Source organism: Aulonocara sp. 'chitande type north' Nkhata Bay, linkage group LG4 (assembly GCF_057382095.1).
Source record: "Aulonocara sp. 'chitande type north' Nkhata Bay isolate Kocher_YH1m ecotype deep benthic linkage group LG4, A_spYH_male_GT1.1, whole genome shotgun sequence".
Lineage (NCBI taxonomy): Eukaryota > Metazoa > Chordata > Actinopteri > Cichliformes > Cichlidae > Aulonocara > Aulonocara sp. 'chitande type north' Nkhata Bay.
This window is the reverse complement of record NC_141347.1, coordinates 36700271-36717488: the sequence shown is the minus strand read 5'-3', so window position 1 is coordinate 36717488 and position 17218 is coordinate 36700271. Positions and strand designations below refer to the sequence as shown.

General features: G+C 45.9%; 2 protein-coding genes across 2 annotated transcripts; both read left to right on the top strand.

The window, feature by feature from the left end:
- Window positions 1–32: 32 nt before the first annotated feature.
- On the top strand, window positions 33–7788 carry nfatc2ip (nuclear factor of activated T cells 2 interacting protein). The gene is made up of 9 exons (XM_086290302.1): window positions 33–171; window positions 4185–4283; window positions 5481–5541; window positions 5621–5738; window positions 5828–5908; window positions 5995–6235; window positions 6453–6597; window positions 7203–7318; window positions 7402–7788. The coding sequence occupies exons 1-9, from the start codon at window positions 160–162 to the stop codon at window positions 7561–7563; spliced, it is 1035 nt and encodes a 344-aa protein (XP_086146428.1). The 5' UTR covers window positions 33–159; the 3' UTR covers window positions 7564–7788.
- An 803-nt stretch (window positions 7789–8591) lies between these two features.
- Window positions 8592–16486, top strand: spns1 (SPNS lysolipid transporter 1, lysophospholipid). The gene is made up of 13 exons (XM_086290301.1): window positions 8592–8870; window positions 11011–11229; window positions 11402–11467; window positions 12252–12388; window positions 12470–12621; window positions 12969–13035; window positions 13124–13266; window positions 14281–14433; window positions 14546–14735; window positions 14976–15041; window positions 15251–15349; window positions 15479–15647; window positions 15753–16486. Exons 2-13 carry the CDS (start codon window positions 11019–11021, stop codon window positions 15818–15820), a joined length of 1521 nt encoding a protein of 506 aa, XP_086146427.1. The 5' UTR covers window positions 8592–8870; window positions 11011–11018; the 3' UTR covers window positions 15821–16486.
- Window positions 16487–17218: the final 732 nt, after the last annotated feature.

Here is a 17218-nt window from a genome sequence, read left to right as displayed (position 1 = left end):
TTTTTCCTTCAGTGTGTCTGATATCAGTTGTTGTTAGTTTGCATCTACAAGTTTTACAGTTACGGATCCACTAGAGTCCTTGAAGGCAGCACTGCCGCTACTGAGGCAGAATATCCCACAGTCCGTGAATGTTGCGGCGCCCCGCGGAAAGAAACAAACATGGCGGAAGCGGTGAGTGGGTGACAGGTCTGCTGGTGCTTTTTTAGTGATGAAACGTTACTGAAATCATGAATGTTGTGTTTAATTAGAAGGTTAGGGGCCTCCTGATTAGACCTACAGGAAGACGGAGGTGAGCAGCTTTGGCGGAAAGTCCGTTTAAATCGACTAACTGTGCGTTAGCGCGACGTTAGCTAACCTTAATCAGAGCGCTTCAAAATAAAAGTCAGGTATAGTTTCGCTTTCTTGTTTCTGCCGATGGCGTTAAGACAACAGAAAAACTGCGCCGAGGATCGCTGAAAGCTTTTTGCGAGGTTAAACTACAACCCAGCTCTGCTTTTAAACAAATGTAATCACTTTTAAACTTCTTGTTGATGTTTGGTTTGTTTTGGGGTCAGTTACGCAAAACAACAGACGGTGCACTAGACAGGGGGAAATACCAGTACAGGCAGGTGGAGAGTAGCGCGAGGGGGAAGAAGCTTTAACGTGGTTTGAAGACGGAGGAGGCCGAGGTGAAGATGTTGGACAGCAGGGACAGGATCAGAAACGAGTCCATCAGAGTAGTGATGGGTCGTTCGCGAACGAAATGGCTCTTAGAGCCGGCTCTTTGACGTGAACGACGCGAGCCGGCTCCTTATCGCGAGCCGTCACGTGGGTTTTTTTTTTTTTTTCTTTCTCTCAGCCTCTCTCTCGCACTTTTTTCCCGCTTCACTCTGCACGCGAGCCTTGTGCTTTACGCTGGGCAGAGGGGGGAGGGGCGGTAGTTACACTCAGTAGCACAGGAACAGAGCCAGAGAGAGAGAAAGAGAGGCAGGGACAGCAACATTAGAAAGGTATAGTAATCATCCACAACTATTTTCGGTTGCAGATGATAAAGGATTGAGAAAGTTTATTCATGCAGGTCCATATGACAGAGAATATGCATGTTCTTTTAGTTTTCATATTATAATTTATATTTAATTGTGTTGTGGTTTGCAGTGTTTTGTGTTCTTTTCACTTTAAATTTGTGAAAGGAAAAAGCTGAAAATTTAAATAGTTAAAACTTGAAATGTGAATAGTTGATTTTTGTATTATATTATTTATTTATTACATTTTATGTGGAGTGAATAAATAAAAGTATATTTACGGTGGCCCCTAGAGACAAAGCACATACAAACTTCAAATCACGTACGAACTCCAAAACACGTAAAAACACGTAAAAACTCCAAAACACGTAAAAACACGTACAAACTCCGAAGCACGTAAAAACTCAGAAGCATATAAAAACTCAAAACACGTACAAAAGACAACAGAAGTGCTCCAGGATGCTGGGCGCAGTGTTGAGCCTTTGTTATCTTGTGGCTACACAAGCCAGCAAGTACCAACGACCGGATTTGGTGTGTGGTAATAACAGGTAAATGAACTTTTTTTTAAATTATTTGAATATATATATGAGTGCCTGTGTATAAATTAGAGATGGCACGATACCACTTTTTTATGTCCGATACCGATACCGATATCATAAATTTGGATATCTGCCGATACCGATATGAATCCGATATAGTGTTTTTTAATCAACAAAACTGTTTTTTAAAATATCTTGCTGCATTTTGCAAGTCTGCAAGTTCATACTCAAGTTTAAAACAACAACTACACTAAAGCTATTCTGTTATACCTGTATACAAAAAAAATATTTCATAGTTCAGCAATACTGATCAATCTAATAAACTTAGACCTACACCATCCTCCCTATTCTGGTATTTTAAAGAGTACTTAGCGTAAGCAACCTAACTAATAGGGTTCCAACTCCCAGCAACAACAAAAATAAATAAATAAAAAATAGGGAACCACCCCTCACGCGCCACCTCATGATGCTTAATCAACGTAATCAACCTTAATTTGATGCAGTGTGAAAAAAAATGCACAGAAATCAATTATTTTTCAAGAAATATTAAATAGATTCAACATCTTTCTTCAACAAAATTGCAGACTGCACAGATGGTACCTTCCCAAAGTAAAAAGTACTATAGCTTACTAGGGTATATATATTAGACTTAATAGTCACTATATACAGTAATTGACTTCTATTCATTTTACATCAAATTAAAACTTTGTGTGTCAGATAATTATTTATTAAAAGCTCGACATTTTAAATGAGAGTAAGAAAGAAAAGTATGTCTTTGTGCCCCCTTTTCCCAGTTAATGCCCTATCGGCCCCCCTGGCTAAACTTTGCTAGATCCGCCCCTGCACAGTTACCAGCGTCAGCTACGTAGAAAAAGATCCTGGTGTAGAAAGTAATATTAAATAAATTCTAACAACAGCTTATCAAGCTTAAACGTGCTGCTGTTGTTCAGCCGCTGGTTTCCTCTTTCTGGTGCAAAGTAGGCCAAAAGCAAACTAGAGACACGGACTCGCGACAGAAAAGCCGATCAGCTGATCATTTAAGCAGTTTCATGATTGAAGTAGCAGCCGGAGAGCGAGAGGCAGTCGCTCGTTAAGCTTAACGCAGGAATGCTTTACAAACATTCAGAGATGGACTTACACACTTGCTTTACTTCTCTCGGGGATAACTTTGTCGGAGATGAAATGCCGGGTTGCTAGCGAAGCTCCAAATGCTATCCAGACCACCGACAGGTCCGGCATGCCACAGCCGCTCTATCACGTGATGCATACTGCTCCGACATGCTAACGTTCTGAGGTGAGTTACGGCGTGTTGCAAGTTTTGTGAGGTGCTTTCGTGATATTTAATGGATCGGATTACATTTTTTATTTTTCTCCGATATCCGATCCAGTAATTTAGGTCAGTATCGGACCGATACCGATACGTAATATCGGATCGGTCCATCTCTAGTATAAATACACAAACAATACACACATGCTTTCAATTGTGTAATTTAAGTGATCTAGTAGCTCTGCTTTGGAAGTTCAGTTCATGCTAGAAATGTGTTTTGGAGTTTGTACGTGTTTTGTCTCTAGGGGCCACCGCATATATTTATATATAAACATATATAAATAAAACCACTTTTTACGTTAGTAATTCCTTTTGTGCATAATTTTATATTATTGTTAATAATAAATTAATTAAAGCAACAAAACAACCTGAAGAGCCGGTTCGGAGCCGAAAGAGCCGGCTCTTTTTAGTGAGCCGAACCGAAAGAGCCGGATCTCTAAAAAGAGCCGGAAATCCCATCACTACATCAGAGGGACAGCTCAGAGTCAGGGAGGCTGAGATGGTCTGAGCATGTGCGGAGGATGACGATGGAGCTGCAGGGCTGGAGTGACAGAGGAGTGTGCTGGGATAGGAGGAGGCACATGAGCTGCTGTGGTGATCTCTGCAGGGAGCAGCAGGAAGATTCACTTTTAAACTCAGTACTGTGACATTTCTGTGTGAACTTTGGGGCTTTGAGGAACACATGCTTTCACATGCCACTTTATTAGATACATCTGTGATATTTAATTAAAGCAGAAGAATCAAACACTTTTATCAGAGGAACCTGGCGTGATGGTGGTGGAGGTGTTTAAAGTCAGCAAAGTGTTTTTAAGCAGGGTTGACTGCTGAGCCTGAGCATGCTGCTCCCACTGAGCACTGAAGTTAAACTTTAAATAAAGCTCTTTTTACTAACGGTGTTTTTTAGCTTTAGTTAACTGTAGTAACGTTGGTTCAAGTGGTTCTGGTCGTCCATCTTCTTCGTCTTATCCGGGGCCGGGTCGCGGGGGCAGCAGCCTAAGCAGAGGAGCCTGGACTTCCCACCTCCCCAGCCACCTTCTCCAACTTGTCCGGGGGAACAGCCGAGAGATATAGTGTGTCCTGGGTCTGCCCCGGGACTACTCCTGGCTGGTTTTGTCTAGTGTAGACTTTATGTTTGTATCTTAGTTAACAAAAATATTTTGTTGACATCTAGTTTTATTCGTAGTTTAGTTTTAGTTAACTATAACCCCAGTCCTGTGCTGCCTTACGTTATAGAAGTGTTCCTAATATTTTGCCCCCTGGTGTCTGTTGAAGGCGTCTCGTGCTGGACGTTTCTCTTACTTCTGTCTCTGTTCTCAGGTTCACAGCAGCGACGTTCCACTCCCAAAGCCACCGCCAAAGCGCCGACGCATCCTCGACCCGTCAGCCATTGTCCCCGTGCCCATCTACTCCAACAAGGTAAGGAGCCAATAAGAGCCATGGAAGCTTGTTTGGATTAAAGTGAGCCGGACAACATGGACCAAGAATCATACATCACACTGTATCTCTGAGCTTCAGCTGTCAGACTTCAGAGGAGCTGGATTCTGTCAGAAGAAACTCAGTAAAATACATTATGTGGGGTGATATGGTACTACAAGGTCATTAAGATAAGATGGGGCCTGATTATTTAAGACCTTGTATGTGAGGAGCAGGATTTTGAATTCTGGATTTAACAGGAAGCCAAAACAGGAGAAATCTGCTCTCTTTCTAGTCCCTGTCAGGACTCTTGCTGCAGCATTTTGGATTAGTTGAAGGCTTTTCAGGGAGTTTTTAGGACATCCTGATAATAATGAATTACAGTCGTCCAGCCTGGAAGTAATAAATGCATGAACTAGTTTTTCAGCGTCACTCTGAGACAGGATATTTCTAATTTTAGAGATGTTGCACAAATGGAAGAAAGCAGTCTTACATATTTGTTTAATATGTGCGTTGAAGGACATGTCCTGGTCAAAAATGACTCCAAGGTTCCTCACAGTGTTACTGGAGGCCAAGGTAATGCCATCCAGAGTAAGAATCTGCTTAGATACCATATTTCTAAGATTTTCAGGGCCGAGTACAATAACCTCAGTTTGATCTGAATTAAGAAGCAGAAAGTTAGCGGCCATCCAGGTCTTTATGTCTTTAAGACATTCCTGCAGTTTAACTCATTGGTGTGTGTTATCTGGCTTCATGCACAGATAGAGCTGGGTGTCATCTGCATAGCAGTGTAAATGTATGCTATGTCTTCTAATGATGCTGCCTAAGGGAAGCATGTATAATGTAAACAGAATTGGTCCTAGCACTGAACCCTGTGGAACTCCATAATTAACCTCAGTGTGTGAAGAGGACTCTCCATTTACATGCACAAACTGGAGTCTATTAGATAGCTATGATACTTTAATCTATCAGCTGTTCTTGTGATTTTCCTCTGTGAGTCAAATTGAATTGAAAAACATGTAAAAAAAAATTGTACATATATATAAATGACGTGTCATGCATTCCTCAGACATTAAGCTGTGATTCACTGTAGAGCAGTGCTGTGTCCCTTCAGTGGGAGGGGCTTAAATACATCTTCATGCAACATCAACCTGTATCACATGAACTAGATTGTCCTGATCCTGTGTTTTGTGTCTGCAGGTGAAGAGCAGTCTGCAGCTGAAGCCGACGGCAGCGCTGCTCACTGAAAAGACCGACACAGGTAACAGCTGACGCGCTTTTATCCACGCTCAGAGGAGCGGGTGATTTTCTGGCTTTAACCACTTCCTGTCTGTGAGCAGATGACGACGCAGACGACAGTTTGTTGTTGGAGTTTTCATCTCGAACCGAGCCGGTGCATTTCGTCACCCTCAGCGACTCCGAAGATGAACACGTGCAGAAGAAGGCGGAGCAGCGGCCGTGAGTCAGAACCCGCATCGTGCCCGAGCTTCCGAACTTTAAGCCGAGTTTAGTTTGAATTCGTTGCTGAGCCTCTTGCTTTATTTCAGAGACGCCGTGCGCTGTCCGTCCCCTCCTCCTCCAGAGAGTCCCGTACAGAAACAGTCCAGGGCGATGAAACAGAAGCTCAGGTGAGTCCGCGTGTGTGCTTCCTGTTTCGTTCTCCAGACACATCCGCTAAAGATCAGCGCTGGCTTTGTTTTTGTTCCCGCCTCAGTGAGATCGACCAGAAGCTCCGGGCGGTGAGCTCCCTCCTCTCTCCAGAGCCTCAGGGCGGCCTGTCGAGACGGCGCCGAGGTCCTCCCATGTCACATCCTGAGTATGTGCGCGTGGACGACGATGAGGACGATGACGTCATCATCATGAGCCCGGAGCCGGAGTCAGAGAGCTCCTCAGTGCGAGAGATCCCGCTTAAGATCCGCTGCAGGACTGAGATCCACAAGATCCCGGTGCTGTCGGTACGTACAGGTAACAGCAGCGCAGGTTAATAAAAGGCCACTGTGCCGCGTTTCAGCAGGTGTGTTAAGCTCCGCCTCCACAGCAGTCAGAGTCACATTGATTGAGAAGTACTGACCCGGGGACCAGACACCCAACCCAGAGGATTATGGGCCCTTTTAACGTAATGTATGTTTAAGCATCCTGTCAGTTATTGATTGATTGATTTTCTTTTTTTAGTCGACGCCTTTAAGCGATGTGGTGACGCAGCTGTCTGTCATCCTAAATGTCCCGCCTCCTCGCCTCCTGCTGCTGAGGGAGGAAGAGGAGCTGCCGACGAGCGCCACCATCAGCGAGCTCGGCCTCGGCATCGCCGACATTATAGGTGAGTCCCAAACGCAAAGAGCCCCTGTTTGCAGTTTGTCCTCCGCACGGCGTCACCGTGGATTTTAAACAAACGCTCAACAAGATCCGAGGTCGATTCCACGGGTTCAACTGGTAGTTGTTGTATTTGCTGTTCACTGAAACTCTCAACGTGAGGTCCAGAGAGATGCTGGTGAAGGTGGGGGAGGTCATCATCAGGGTGAAGGACCAAAACAAGCCAATCAAACGGTACGAGAGACCAAATCACCAATCAGAACAGAGCGAACGCACCGAGCAGCTCAGCAACAGTAAAAGACCAGAAAACATTTAAAGTGCAGGAGGACAGAAAAACTGCTTCAGAGGTGTAACCACCTCCATCAGCGACACAATAACAGCTCCCACCGTCCTGAAGCTGTCTTGGTGTGCAGCTCGGTGATAATAAAGATTAACTGGCTCACTGTGTTGAGCAGGGGACTCTTATGTTGAAAGGGTTCTGCCCAGCACCGTTTCCTGTGTGTGGCCAGAGGGTGATATCAGACAAAGAAGGATTATTTTGAACTGTGATTCATGTGAAGCTGCTCTGATGGAGTCCCAGAGTGCAAAATGTTTTCTTCTTTGTGTGTTCAGAGTGTGTGGTCATGGCGGCGGAGGATGGAAGCCAGTCAGACGGTGATGGCAGCATCATCACTGTGAGGCTGCAGAGCAAAGACAGAGACTCTTCTCAGGAGTTCTCTCTGCACAGAGTTCGTACCTCCTCCTTCTCCTTGTTTCTCACAGCAGGGCGTTAACGCCGATGATGTAATGACGCCGTCTGTTTGTTCCTCAGGAGGCGCCGCTGAGGTCCATCTTCTTCCAGTACGTGTCCAAGATGTCTAACAAGGATCAGAAGAAAGTGCGCTTCCATTTCGACGGCTCCAAAGTGACGGGCAGCCAGACGCCGGCGCAGCTCGACATGGAGGACGGTGACATCATCGAAGTCTGGGTCTGAGTCGCCCACTTCAGCTCTACGGTTTATTTAAGCGTCACTGCGATCATTTCAGAGGTCACTTTATTGTCAGGTGCTGACGATGGGACACGGACAAAATGACAGCAAAATCCAAGCGCACCAATCAGGTCTTTAACCTTTCTGTGTCCACACTGAAGCCACTTCCTGTTTTTGTTTGTGAGTATTATTTTTATGAAAATCAAATAAAAGCAAAACAAGCTGACCTCACATTATTTGCATGAGTGAGGTCATGATGAAAAACCTCCACCTGTAAAGGGCAAGAACATGGCCGCCCTGGAGGCTCAATGTGAATGTGGAAGAGTACTGTAAATAAAAGATGGACACAGTTGGTCCTGAAAGGTGACGTTTACAGTGTTTGATGAAATGTGAAGGAAATGACCTGTTGATGATGATGTCGGTGACCGTGTAGGAACAAACAAATCCGGTCACAGACTCACTGCCCTACAGTCGCTGGCACCGTGGCAACCACCGGTCACTAAGGAAAAAAGTGTATCCCCCAACTGGTCGGCAAAAACCTCGCGATTGCTTCAGTTGCTAGCATGTTGCTGCGGTTCACCCTTTAAAGTAAAAGGTGTGTCAGAAAATGACCAATTTATGAGAATTTCTTTATTTTCTTTCACAAAAGAGAACGAAAAGCCAAGTTTAGCAAAAGCTTTTTTATGTCTGCATTAAAGTCACCATTTCATTATTAAAAGTGTAATTTTTTTAAAGGGAAGTTTTGCCAACAAAAAAAGTTCAGTTTTATTATTATTATTATTTAAATTCACTATTTAAGAAATGTTTGTTTTTATTTCGGTTTTATGAGAAATAAAGTTACCAAAAACAAATCCTGATTTAAAACATGAAAGCGGACATAAGCAGCCTCCGCCCAGTTTTACTCTTAAAAAAATAGTGTTTCTATCAGCGGGTGGAGGGGGACCCACTCTGCGTCACTTCACGGTTGGAGATAAATCCACGGAACGTTACTGAACCACTATCAGCTTCTCCACCCACTCACATCACGGCTGATCGCGGGATTGATTCTGTCACGTGAATTTCGGTAAGCGGGTCATGGCGTCATGTGAGCGGAAGTGGCCGTCAGAGGTGTCATGGCGCCGGGAAAGAAGCGTCTGTCCTGGAGCGTCGGGCTTTAAACGCTTCGTTGGCGTTAACGTCTCTAACCCGGCGCACGGCTCGTGTTTCTGTTTGACGGCGTCAGGATGGAGTCTGTCACGAGCTCTTAGCTTTGTGAGAGGAAGTGAAGATTTGGAGCAAAGAAGAAGAAGCGCCAGCCTGACTCATCCTCACAGGTAAACAACAACAGCGGGCCCACAGACCTGCTCTGCAGAGGTCCATTTAAAAAACAGTGAATTTAGGGTGGCTTTGATTTTTCCTTATCGGAGATAATTAGATTTTACTGCTCCTGACTCGTTTATCAGCGCTGACCGCTCGGTGATTTACTTAAAGAAGCCTTCAAGAACTTATCATTTAATCTCCGCTAAAACAAAACGCGTTTAAAAATGTAATCAAATGTTAACCGAATTTATCAGCAGAGGTTTAAAATGTGCTCTGAAAAATCTCAGCTGATAAAAAAGTAACATAAAAGGGTTTTTTTGCATGTCCTTTGGGCGATCGTGGTTCAAGAGTTGGGAGTTCGCCTTGTAATCGGAAGGTTGCCGGTTCGAGCCCCGGCTCGGACAGTCTCGGTCGTTGTGTCCTTGGGCAAGACACTTCACCCGTTGCCTACTGGTGGTGGTCAGAGGGCCCGGTGGCGCCAGTGTCCGGCAGCCTCGCCTCTGTCAGTGCGCCCCAGGGTGGCTGTGGCTACAGTGTAGCTGCCATCACCAGTGTGTGAATGTGTGTGTGAATGGGTGGATGACAGGTTGTGTAAAGCGCTATACAAATACAGGCCATTTACCATTTTACCATTGGTGTTCGGGCTTTGCTGCGCTGCCTGGCTGTACCTACATTTCCTAACTCTGCAATAAAAGAGCCGAATTTAACGCAGCACGCATTAAAAGGTATTAAACCACATTTCAGGTCAATATCATTAACTGTTATTATCTTTGATGGCAGAACAAACACAGCTGTGATGATTACGAAGCGAGTTTTAAGACCTTTAATCTTCTTTGAGCCTTTTAAAAGTAAAGTTCCTAATTGGGAACACGTTGAATGGAGATCGGAGCACAGTTTAAACACACTTTAAACATTAATATTGAATTTATGTCAAGATTCCTGAGAACGTGTTGAAGCTGAATGACGTTTATTAGCAAAATAGAAAAAGTGTGAGACATTTGAATGGAGTTTGGTGCTGTGCTCGCTCTCCTCTTCTTTAACCTCGTCAGCTGCTGCCTTGTTCAAATAGCCTTTTGTTGACTTGTGCACGAGTGCAGAGCAACAGCAGCACCCTGGTATTGATGAGGATCCAATCATCCACTGATCAATAAGATGAGCAAAGGGTCACCTGGACATGTCTTATCTTTATTGGAGTCACTTAACAGGAGCACTTCCTTCTGTATGAAAGCAAAACATCAGCCTGAATCAAATATGAGCTCATTTAAGAGCAGTAAGGATGGACGACTGGTGCTGAACAGAGTCCAGGGTGGTGGACTGTTTCAGTTTATTTGCATGTAATCATAGTCATAAAGCCAGCATTCAGTTCCACTCCTCTGATGTCCAAGTGCCTTTATTTGAGCAGAGGGAGAGATGGACCCCCTCAGAGTCGCACTTTTAATTCAATAAAGTCAAAACAAAAAGAAAAGAGCGGCAGAGCGTTTGATGTTCACCGTGTCAGCAGATTGTGCTCGTGTAGAGCGTCACATGGCCGCGGTTTCACTCGGTCAGCTTCTCCTTTCTCCGCTTCTTCCTCTTCTCCTGCCTTCATCCTCGGAGCTCCTGCAGAGCTTTCTGCTGCCGGAGCAGGTTTGCGAGTACGGCGTCATGTGTTCACCCGGAAGTTTCAAGAACCTCACCAGTAGATAAACTGGATTTTCCAGCCACTTTTCAGCGTTCACCTCCTCTGCATGTGGAAACATGAACACCACCATTTACACAAACTTCACATGGTTTCACCTTCTTTGAAGACGCGTTTGCACTTTTAGGCTTCATACACATATTAACTGTATCCATGTAGTTCTGCTCTGTGAGCAGTATAACTGCCAACGAAGGAAGAACATCGCGTTCGACGAGCTGTTCATGGAAAGCAAACATTTCACACTCGCTGTTGCGTGACTTTGTCACTTCCTGCTGTCTGCTGCAGGTGAGCGATGTCTCGATATCAGTTTGGAGTCACACCTGTTTGAGCGATCCTGCTAACAAACGGACTGAACCACCGGTAGAAGGAGGATTTAGTGAAGCGTCCGTCTGGCAGAGGACCCAGAACGGGGCCCTGTGGCCCCCGCGGGTCAGTGCGACGGATCAGTGAGTAATAACTATCTGATCTCTCTCCAGCGGCGGCCATGTCTCGAGGCGAGCCGATGTCGGACTCTGCTCCGTTCTTCTCCTCTGACAGCGAGGCGGAAGGTCCGGAGGATCAGGGCACCGCGACGGCCAATCAGCAGCCAGATGAGGAGTCGCCCAGCGGGGTGTCCAGAGGCCGGGCGTTGGTGATCGTCTTCGTCCTCTGCTACATCAACCTGCTCAACTACATGGACAGGTTCACCGTGGCAGGTACGCTGCTGCCGGGGACGTTTGTTCACATTCACGTGAGCGATGCGTGCGAAGATTCACGTGTTGGTCCAATGCATGCGTGGAAGTTATTTCTGTAACACCTGCTTCTGATGCCAGAGGTGCAGGTGAGTGAAATATGAGTGAAGTAAATGACGTTTGTTTTGTCCACCAGGTGTTCTCCCTGACATAGAGCACTACTTTGGGATCAGCGACACAGAGTCTGGCTTACTTCAAACAGGTAAGGAGGAGAACTCCACCCCCTCATCATGTAGCAGGACTTATGTTTCATGAAAAGAAAGTTTTCTTTCCATTTTCAGCACAAATGTTGCTGCAGACAAACACGATGAGCTGCTAATGGTTATGGTCACGTGTTACTTGACTGAGCGTCAGACTAAAGAATTTGTGCCCGTTGTAGTGACGGCTGTTTTTAGAGAACCGGCTCTTCAGGTTGTTTTGTTGCTTTAATTAAATTAAATTAAATTAAATATAAATTATAATATGAAAACTAAAAGAACATGCATATTCTCTGTCATATGGACCTGCATGAATAAACTTTCTGAATCCTTTATCATCCACAGCTGAAAATAGTTGTGGATGATTACTAGACCTTTCTAATGTGACCTTGTTGTCCCTGCTCTCTCTCTCCCTCCCGCTCTGTTCCTGTGCTACTGTGAGTGTAACTACCGCCCCGCCCCCCTCTGCCCAGCGCAAAGCACAAGGCTCGCGTGCAGAAAAAAGTGAGAGAGAGAGAGAAAAAAAAAAACCCGCTCGCGTCGTTCACTTCAGAGAGTTGGCGAGCGACACATGTCTGGCACGTTGGTAGAAGTGGTCTTCATGTTGGAACCATAAACGAACCTAAATACAAACCTTCTCGAGTGCACCTGTGCTGTGGGACAGGGTTTTTCTGTCTCACAGTTACTGGTAAATACTGACTGCAGTCACATGACCACAGGTGCTCTTTGGTCACGTTTTCAGGTGTTTCACTTCCTGACTCCAGCTCTCACCTTTGTGCTTCCTTCCAGTTTTTATCTGCAGCTACATGTTCCTGGCTCCTGTGTTTGGTTACTTGGGCGACAGGTACAACAGGAAGTACATCATGAGCGGCGGCATAACGTTCTGGTCGCTGGTGACGCTCGCCAGCTCCTACACGCCCAAAGAGGTGAGAGAAATGTTTGAACTCAGGAGGAAAACTTTTGTGAAGGTTTGAATGTCCACAAACGCACGTGTTCTCCTGCCGCAGCACTTCTGGGCGCTGCTGCTGACTCGAGGCCTAGTCGGCGTCGGCGAGGCCAGCTACTCCACCATCGCCCCGACCATCATCGCCGACCTCTACGTGAAGAGCAAGAGGACCAACATGCTCTCTATCTTTTATTTTGCCATCCCTGTCGGCAGGTAGCTGCAGACGTGTTAACGATGATCCAGAAAGTGAAAACTCAAAATTCTAACTAAATTAAATAATTAAATATTTATATTATTGGTGTTTATTAAATCGCACCTGAAAAATCCATGTCATTAAACTTCCCTCGCAGTCTTTGTTACTACATTTACTATTATTAATCATTATTATTGATATGATTAAATATTCAGTGTTCTGTTTGTATCGTTCCACAATTTTTGCTTTAAAAGTGACTAAAAATAAAAATATTTATGTGGTTAGCATGAATGAACTTCCTGGGAGTTTTCATTGTCACACAGGAAGTGCGAATAGCTGACCTCTCTTTGTCTCCTCCTCCCGTCAGCGGTCTCGGCTACATCGTCGGCTCGCAGGTCAGCAGCAGGGCGAAGGACTGGCACTGGGCGCTGCGGGTGAGCCAGGCAAACATCTGCTGCAGCTGTGTGGTCTCCTGCTGTTTCCCCCAGCTGATGAGCGTTTGCGTTGTCCTTCCTCCTTCAGGTGACTCCGGGTTTGGGGCTGATCGCTGTGCTGCTGCTGCTGTTTGTGGTGAAGGAGCCGAAACGAGGAGCCGTCGAGGCCCGACCCGAGAATCGCCTGCACCAGACCAGCTGGCTCGCCGACCTGCGCGATCTCAGCAAGAAGTAGGTCACCGCTATTCTCAGAAGACGCTCTGGCCTCAGCTTATTTCTAGGCTCAGAATATAAAGTCGCGTTCAACAGAATCTTCATCACTGATCACATCGTCTCCATCCATCAGTCAGAAACATGCATGCATGCTGCAGTGAGCTGCAGGCTCTGAATATCTCGACAACGACTCGGCGCGAAGCTGCGGTCTCGTCCTGATGGGAGAGGAAGGTTCTGGTCTGCTGTTTGTGGGCTAAACAAGGACACAGCCAGCTCGTTTCAGTAATGACCGACTCAAACTACCAAGCACAAATGACCGGGTCAAAAATGAGCAAACGCGATGAGGGCCTGAGTAATTGTGTAATTGCAGGTTTTAAATATGCGGTTCCCTCTGAACACAGCGTGGCAGCTCAGGCCAAGGGAAGCCAGCTGAGTCACGTTTCTGATAGGAGGGTGAAGTCTTCGGTTAGAGGGCGGAGGAGCTGTTCTCCGGGTCAATCTGACGGGTCGGCTTATAAACCTGAAGTCTGAGCAGCTTTTAGGTTCCCATCAGATCTCGACCCTGTGAACAGACGCCTGTGGGCAACATCCACGACTACTCCCAGTGAACAACACGATCCTACGTTACATTTCTTCATGGCGCATAACGGACTGAATACTGAGACTCTGAAACAAAAGAGTGATATCTGACGTGTGCGCTGCTGAGGAAAAGCACACAGATGCTGTTGTGCACACTCACCCACTCACTGGGTTTAATAACGGGACTCTGCTCCCTCTGACGGGCCGCGTCCAGCTTGGTTCTGGTTTCGTCACAGTGCTGTAATACTGGGATATGAGGATGAGGACTCAGTGAAGGGTTAGAGGGCAGAGGAAGAGCTTTGCTGTCACGTTTACACGATGATTCACTTAAATACTCTCCTCCCCCCAAAACAGCCGAGCTCACGCCGTTCTGTCACGGCGTCTCTTTGGTAAAGCCATGCCGTGGTTTTAATGCTTTGACGTTCAGCTGGTTTCCATCTCTCTCCTCCGCAGCCGCAGCTTCATGTTGTCCACGTTCGGCTTCACGGCCGTGGCGTTTGTGACGGGCTCTCTGGCTCTCTGGGCGCCAACGTTCCTCTTCAGGGCGGCCGTCTTCAACGGGGAGAGGGCTCCCTGCATGGAGGCTCATTGCGAGTCCTCAGACAGGTAAACGTGACTCTACACCTGAGGTGGGCGGGGCGGGCGGTTACTTGTTAAATTCGACCTCGATGGAGGAATGCAGCATCCTGATGGTTTGGGGGTTTTTTTTCTCCTCAAGTCTGATTTTTGGGGCCATCACCTGTGTCACCGGCGTGCTGGGTGTGGCCAGCGGCGTGCAGGTGAGCCGACAGCTGAGGAAGAAGACGGCCCGAGCCGACCCGCTGGTCTGTGCCGCCGGTCTGCTCCTCTGTGCACCGTTCCTCTACCTCGCCATCATGTTCGCCCAGGCGAGCACCGTCGCAACATATGTGAGTCCTGCATAGAATCGCAGCCACCCGTCCACGCACCCGTCCACGCACCCGTCCACGCACCCGTCACCATTTAACGTCCAGCCTCCATACATGCATCCATCTGAGCAGTCAGAGGGTCGTGGGAGGTGTCAGTGTTTGAGTTTCAGCATTAATCACGACACAAAGATGGCTGACACACCTTTAGAACAGCTCCACCTGCTGGTTGTTCGTTGATATCTTTTCTGTTCGTCCCTCCAGGTCTTCATTTTCTTCGGGGAGACGTTCCTGTCCATGAACTGGGCCATCGTGGCGGATATTCTTCTGGTGAGAGATGTCTCCTGTTGGACTCGAACGCGAACTTCCTGATTACTCACAGATAGCTCGTGATGGTGACATGAAAAAATAAAAATAATTGAAAGCAACCAAATGAATTTGATTACAGCTAAATGTGATTGGCTGATGCAGAATCTAAAATGCAGAATTTACAATATTAAAGAAAGTGAAGACGACGAGTGATTCTCCGTCTGTTTCAGTACGTAGTCGTCCCCACTCGACGCTCCACAGCCGAGGCTCTGCAGATCGTCGTGTCTCACCTGCTGGGAGACGCAGGAAGTCCCTACCTGATAGGAGTGGTACGTACACACACACACACACACACACACACACACACACACACACACACACACACACACACAGGCTGTTGTTGCTGACTGATGATCGACGTCCATCTTGAACATTGGCCCCTCCTCTTCCTGTGTCAGATCTCCGACTCTCTGAGGAAGAACGACTCCTTCCTGTGGCAGTTTCGGTCTCTGCAGTTCTCCATGCTGCTCTGCGCCTTTGTGGCTGTGGTGGGCGGAGCTTTCTTCCTCGGGACCGCAGTCTACATCGAAAGAGACCGCGAGCGAGCCGAGAACTACGCCCCCACAGGTGAGACGCCCCTGTGTGTTGTGCTCGCAGCTGATTGGAGGTGAAATTGTGACATCATTTCTGCCGTGACTCCTAACACTTGTCGTGTTTGTTTGTTTTTAACAGATGAGCCGATCGTGGTGCCGAAAAGCGGGCGCTCCACTCGGGTTCCGGTGTCCAGCGTCCTGATCTGAGGAACCTGGCGGAGGTTCTTCGCCACCTGCGGCTGGTTGTGTCTCACCTGTCGGTGTCGCAGACTCTCTGCCGTGCAGAAACGCTTCAGGACACTTTTTATTTTTGCAGATTTGATTACTTTTTATAACCTTTTCTGCCAGGAAGGCTTGAGGACGGCGTGTTCTTCAGCTCGCCTCTCGGCTCGGCGGCCACGTTTCAGAGCGCGTATGGCGTCGAGACTCGACCGAAGCTGCTCCGTGGACTTTACTGACCCCGCTGTCATCACTCAGCAGCTGATCTGTGATCAGCCCGGAGGCAGAAAGACGGATGACGTCGTGCTCTCGCGTCTTTCCAGCAGAAGCTTCGTTAATCACTTTGATAAGCGCGTTTGAGCTGTTTTAGTTAGAACACTAACTCTCTCCTGTTTCCTTCAGCGCCTCGACCGTTTCACCTCTCATGGTTTTAAAGAGCCTCTATTTGAATCCCACGTCGGCCCCCGACCCCAGGCCTGACCCCTGACCTCTGACCCCATCCCTGGACACTGTAAACATGTAATTTTAAATTTTTTTGAAATGTTTTTATTACATTTTCCTTCCAACATGACTGACACATGAAAACTGTACGTGGCGACTCTGACTCCATGGTTACGGTTGTCGTCGTCCCCCCCCTGCCCCCCCCCCCCCCCCCCCCCCGGAGGAAACGGCTTTTCACTGAATGTTAACCTCGAATAATTTTTCTGAACTTTTCTGAATTATTAAAGGAAAATGAACCTGCTGTTTGTGTGTGTTTACAATGGAAATGTTTATGATCACAGCTGTGCGTCGACGTTCTCATAATTCATTTAACAATCAATAATCTAGCAAAAGCATATCCTAACTATCATTCATATATATATATATGATTTTTTTTAAATTTACAATAAAAATGATAAATATTTGTGTCAAATATTTAAAATCCACGATAATAAAGGTTTAGATAAATAAAAACAATATTTGTATATTACTCTTAAATTAAAATAATTTTATATTAATCAACTACTACAGTCATTATTTTATTAAATACTTTTAGTGTTAAATATAGCAGCTTTACTTACATTATTGTTGAATTAAATATTAAAACTGATCAATATGTTAGAATGAATTTTAAAAAGTATCAAATTAGCTAAATGCTAAATTTTATTTGATATAATGTCAAAAGTGGAAAAAATGTTTTGTTTTGACCAAAACAATCAAAACGAGTTTTTATATATTTTTTGTAACATTTATAAAAACATCTTTATCAAAGTTGAAATAAATTTCTGTGATGTCACAAAATGACCAGAAATATGTTTTAAATTTGATTTTTGACTCTTGACTTTGTATTACAAAGTTTTGTCGTTCAGCTGTTTACAACAAAATATTATTGATTTAATTTTGCAT

Excerpts from the sequence above, each read along its gene's own strand:
- nfatc2ip (XM_086290302.1), top strand. Across the intron at positions 5,542-5,620 it reads CACTGAAAAGACCGACACAG|ATGACGACGCAGACGACAGT; the intron begins GTAACAGCTGAC and ends GTCTGTGAGCAG. Across the intron at positions 7,319-7,401 it reads AGGAGTTCTCTCTGCACAGA|GAGGCGCCGCTGAGGTCCAT; the intron begins GTTCGTACCTCC and ends TTTGTTCCTCAG.
- spns1 (XM_086290301.1), top strand. The coding sequence starts at position 11,019 with ATGTCTCGAGGCGAGCCGATGTCGGACTCTGCTCCGTTCTTCTCCTCT. Across the intron at positions 12,389-12,469 it reads GCTCCTACACGCCCAAAGAG|CACTTCTGGGCGCTGCTGCT; the intron begins GTGAGAGAAATG and ends CTCCTGCCGCAG. Across the intron at positions 13,036-13,123 it reads ACTGGCACTGGGCGCTGCGG|GTGACTCCGGGTTTGGGGCT; the intron begins GTGAGCCAGGCA and ends TTCCTCCTTCAG.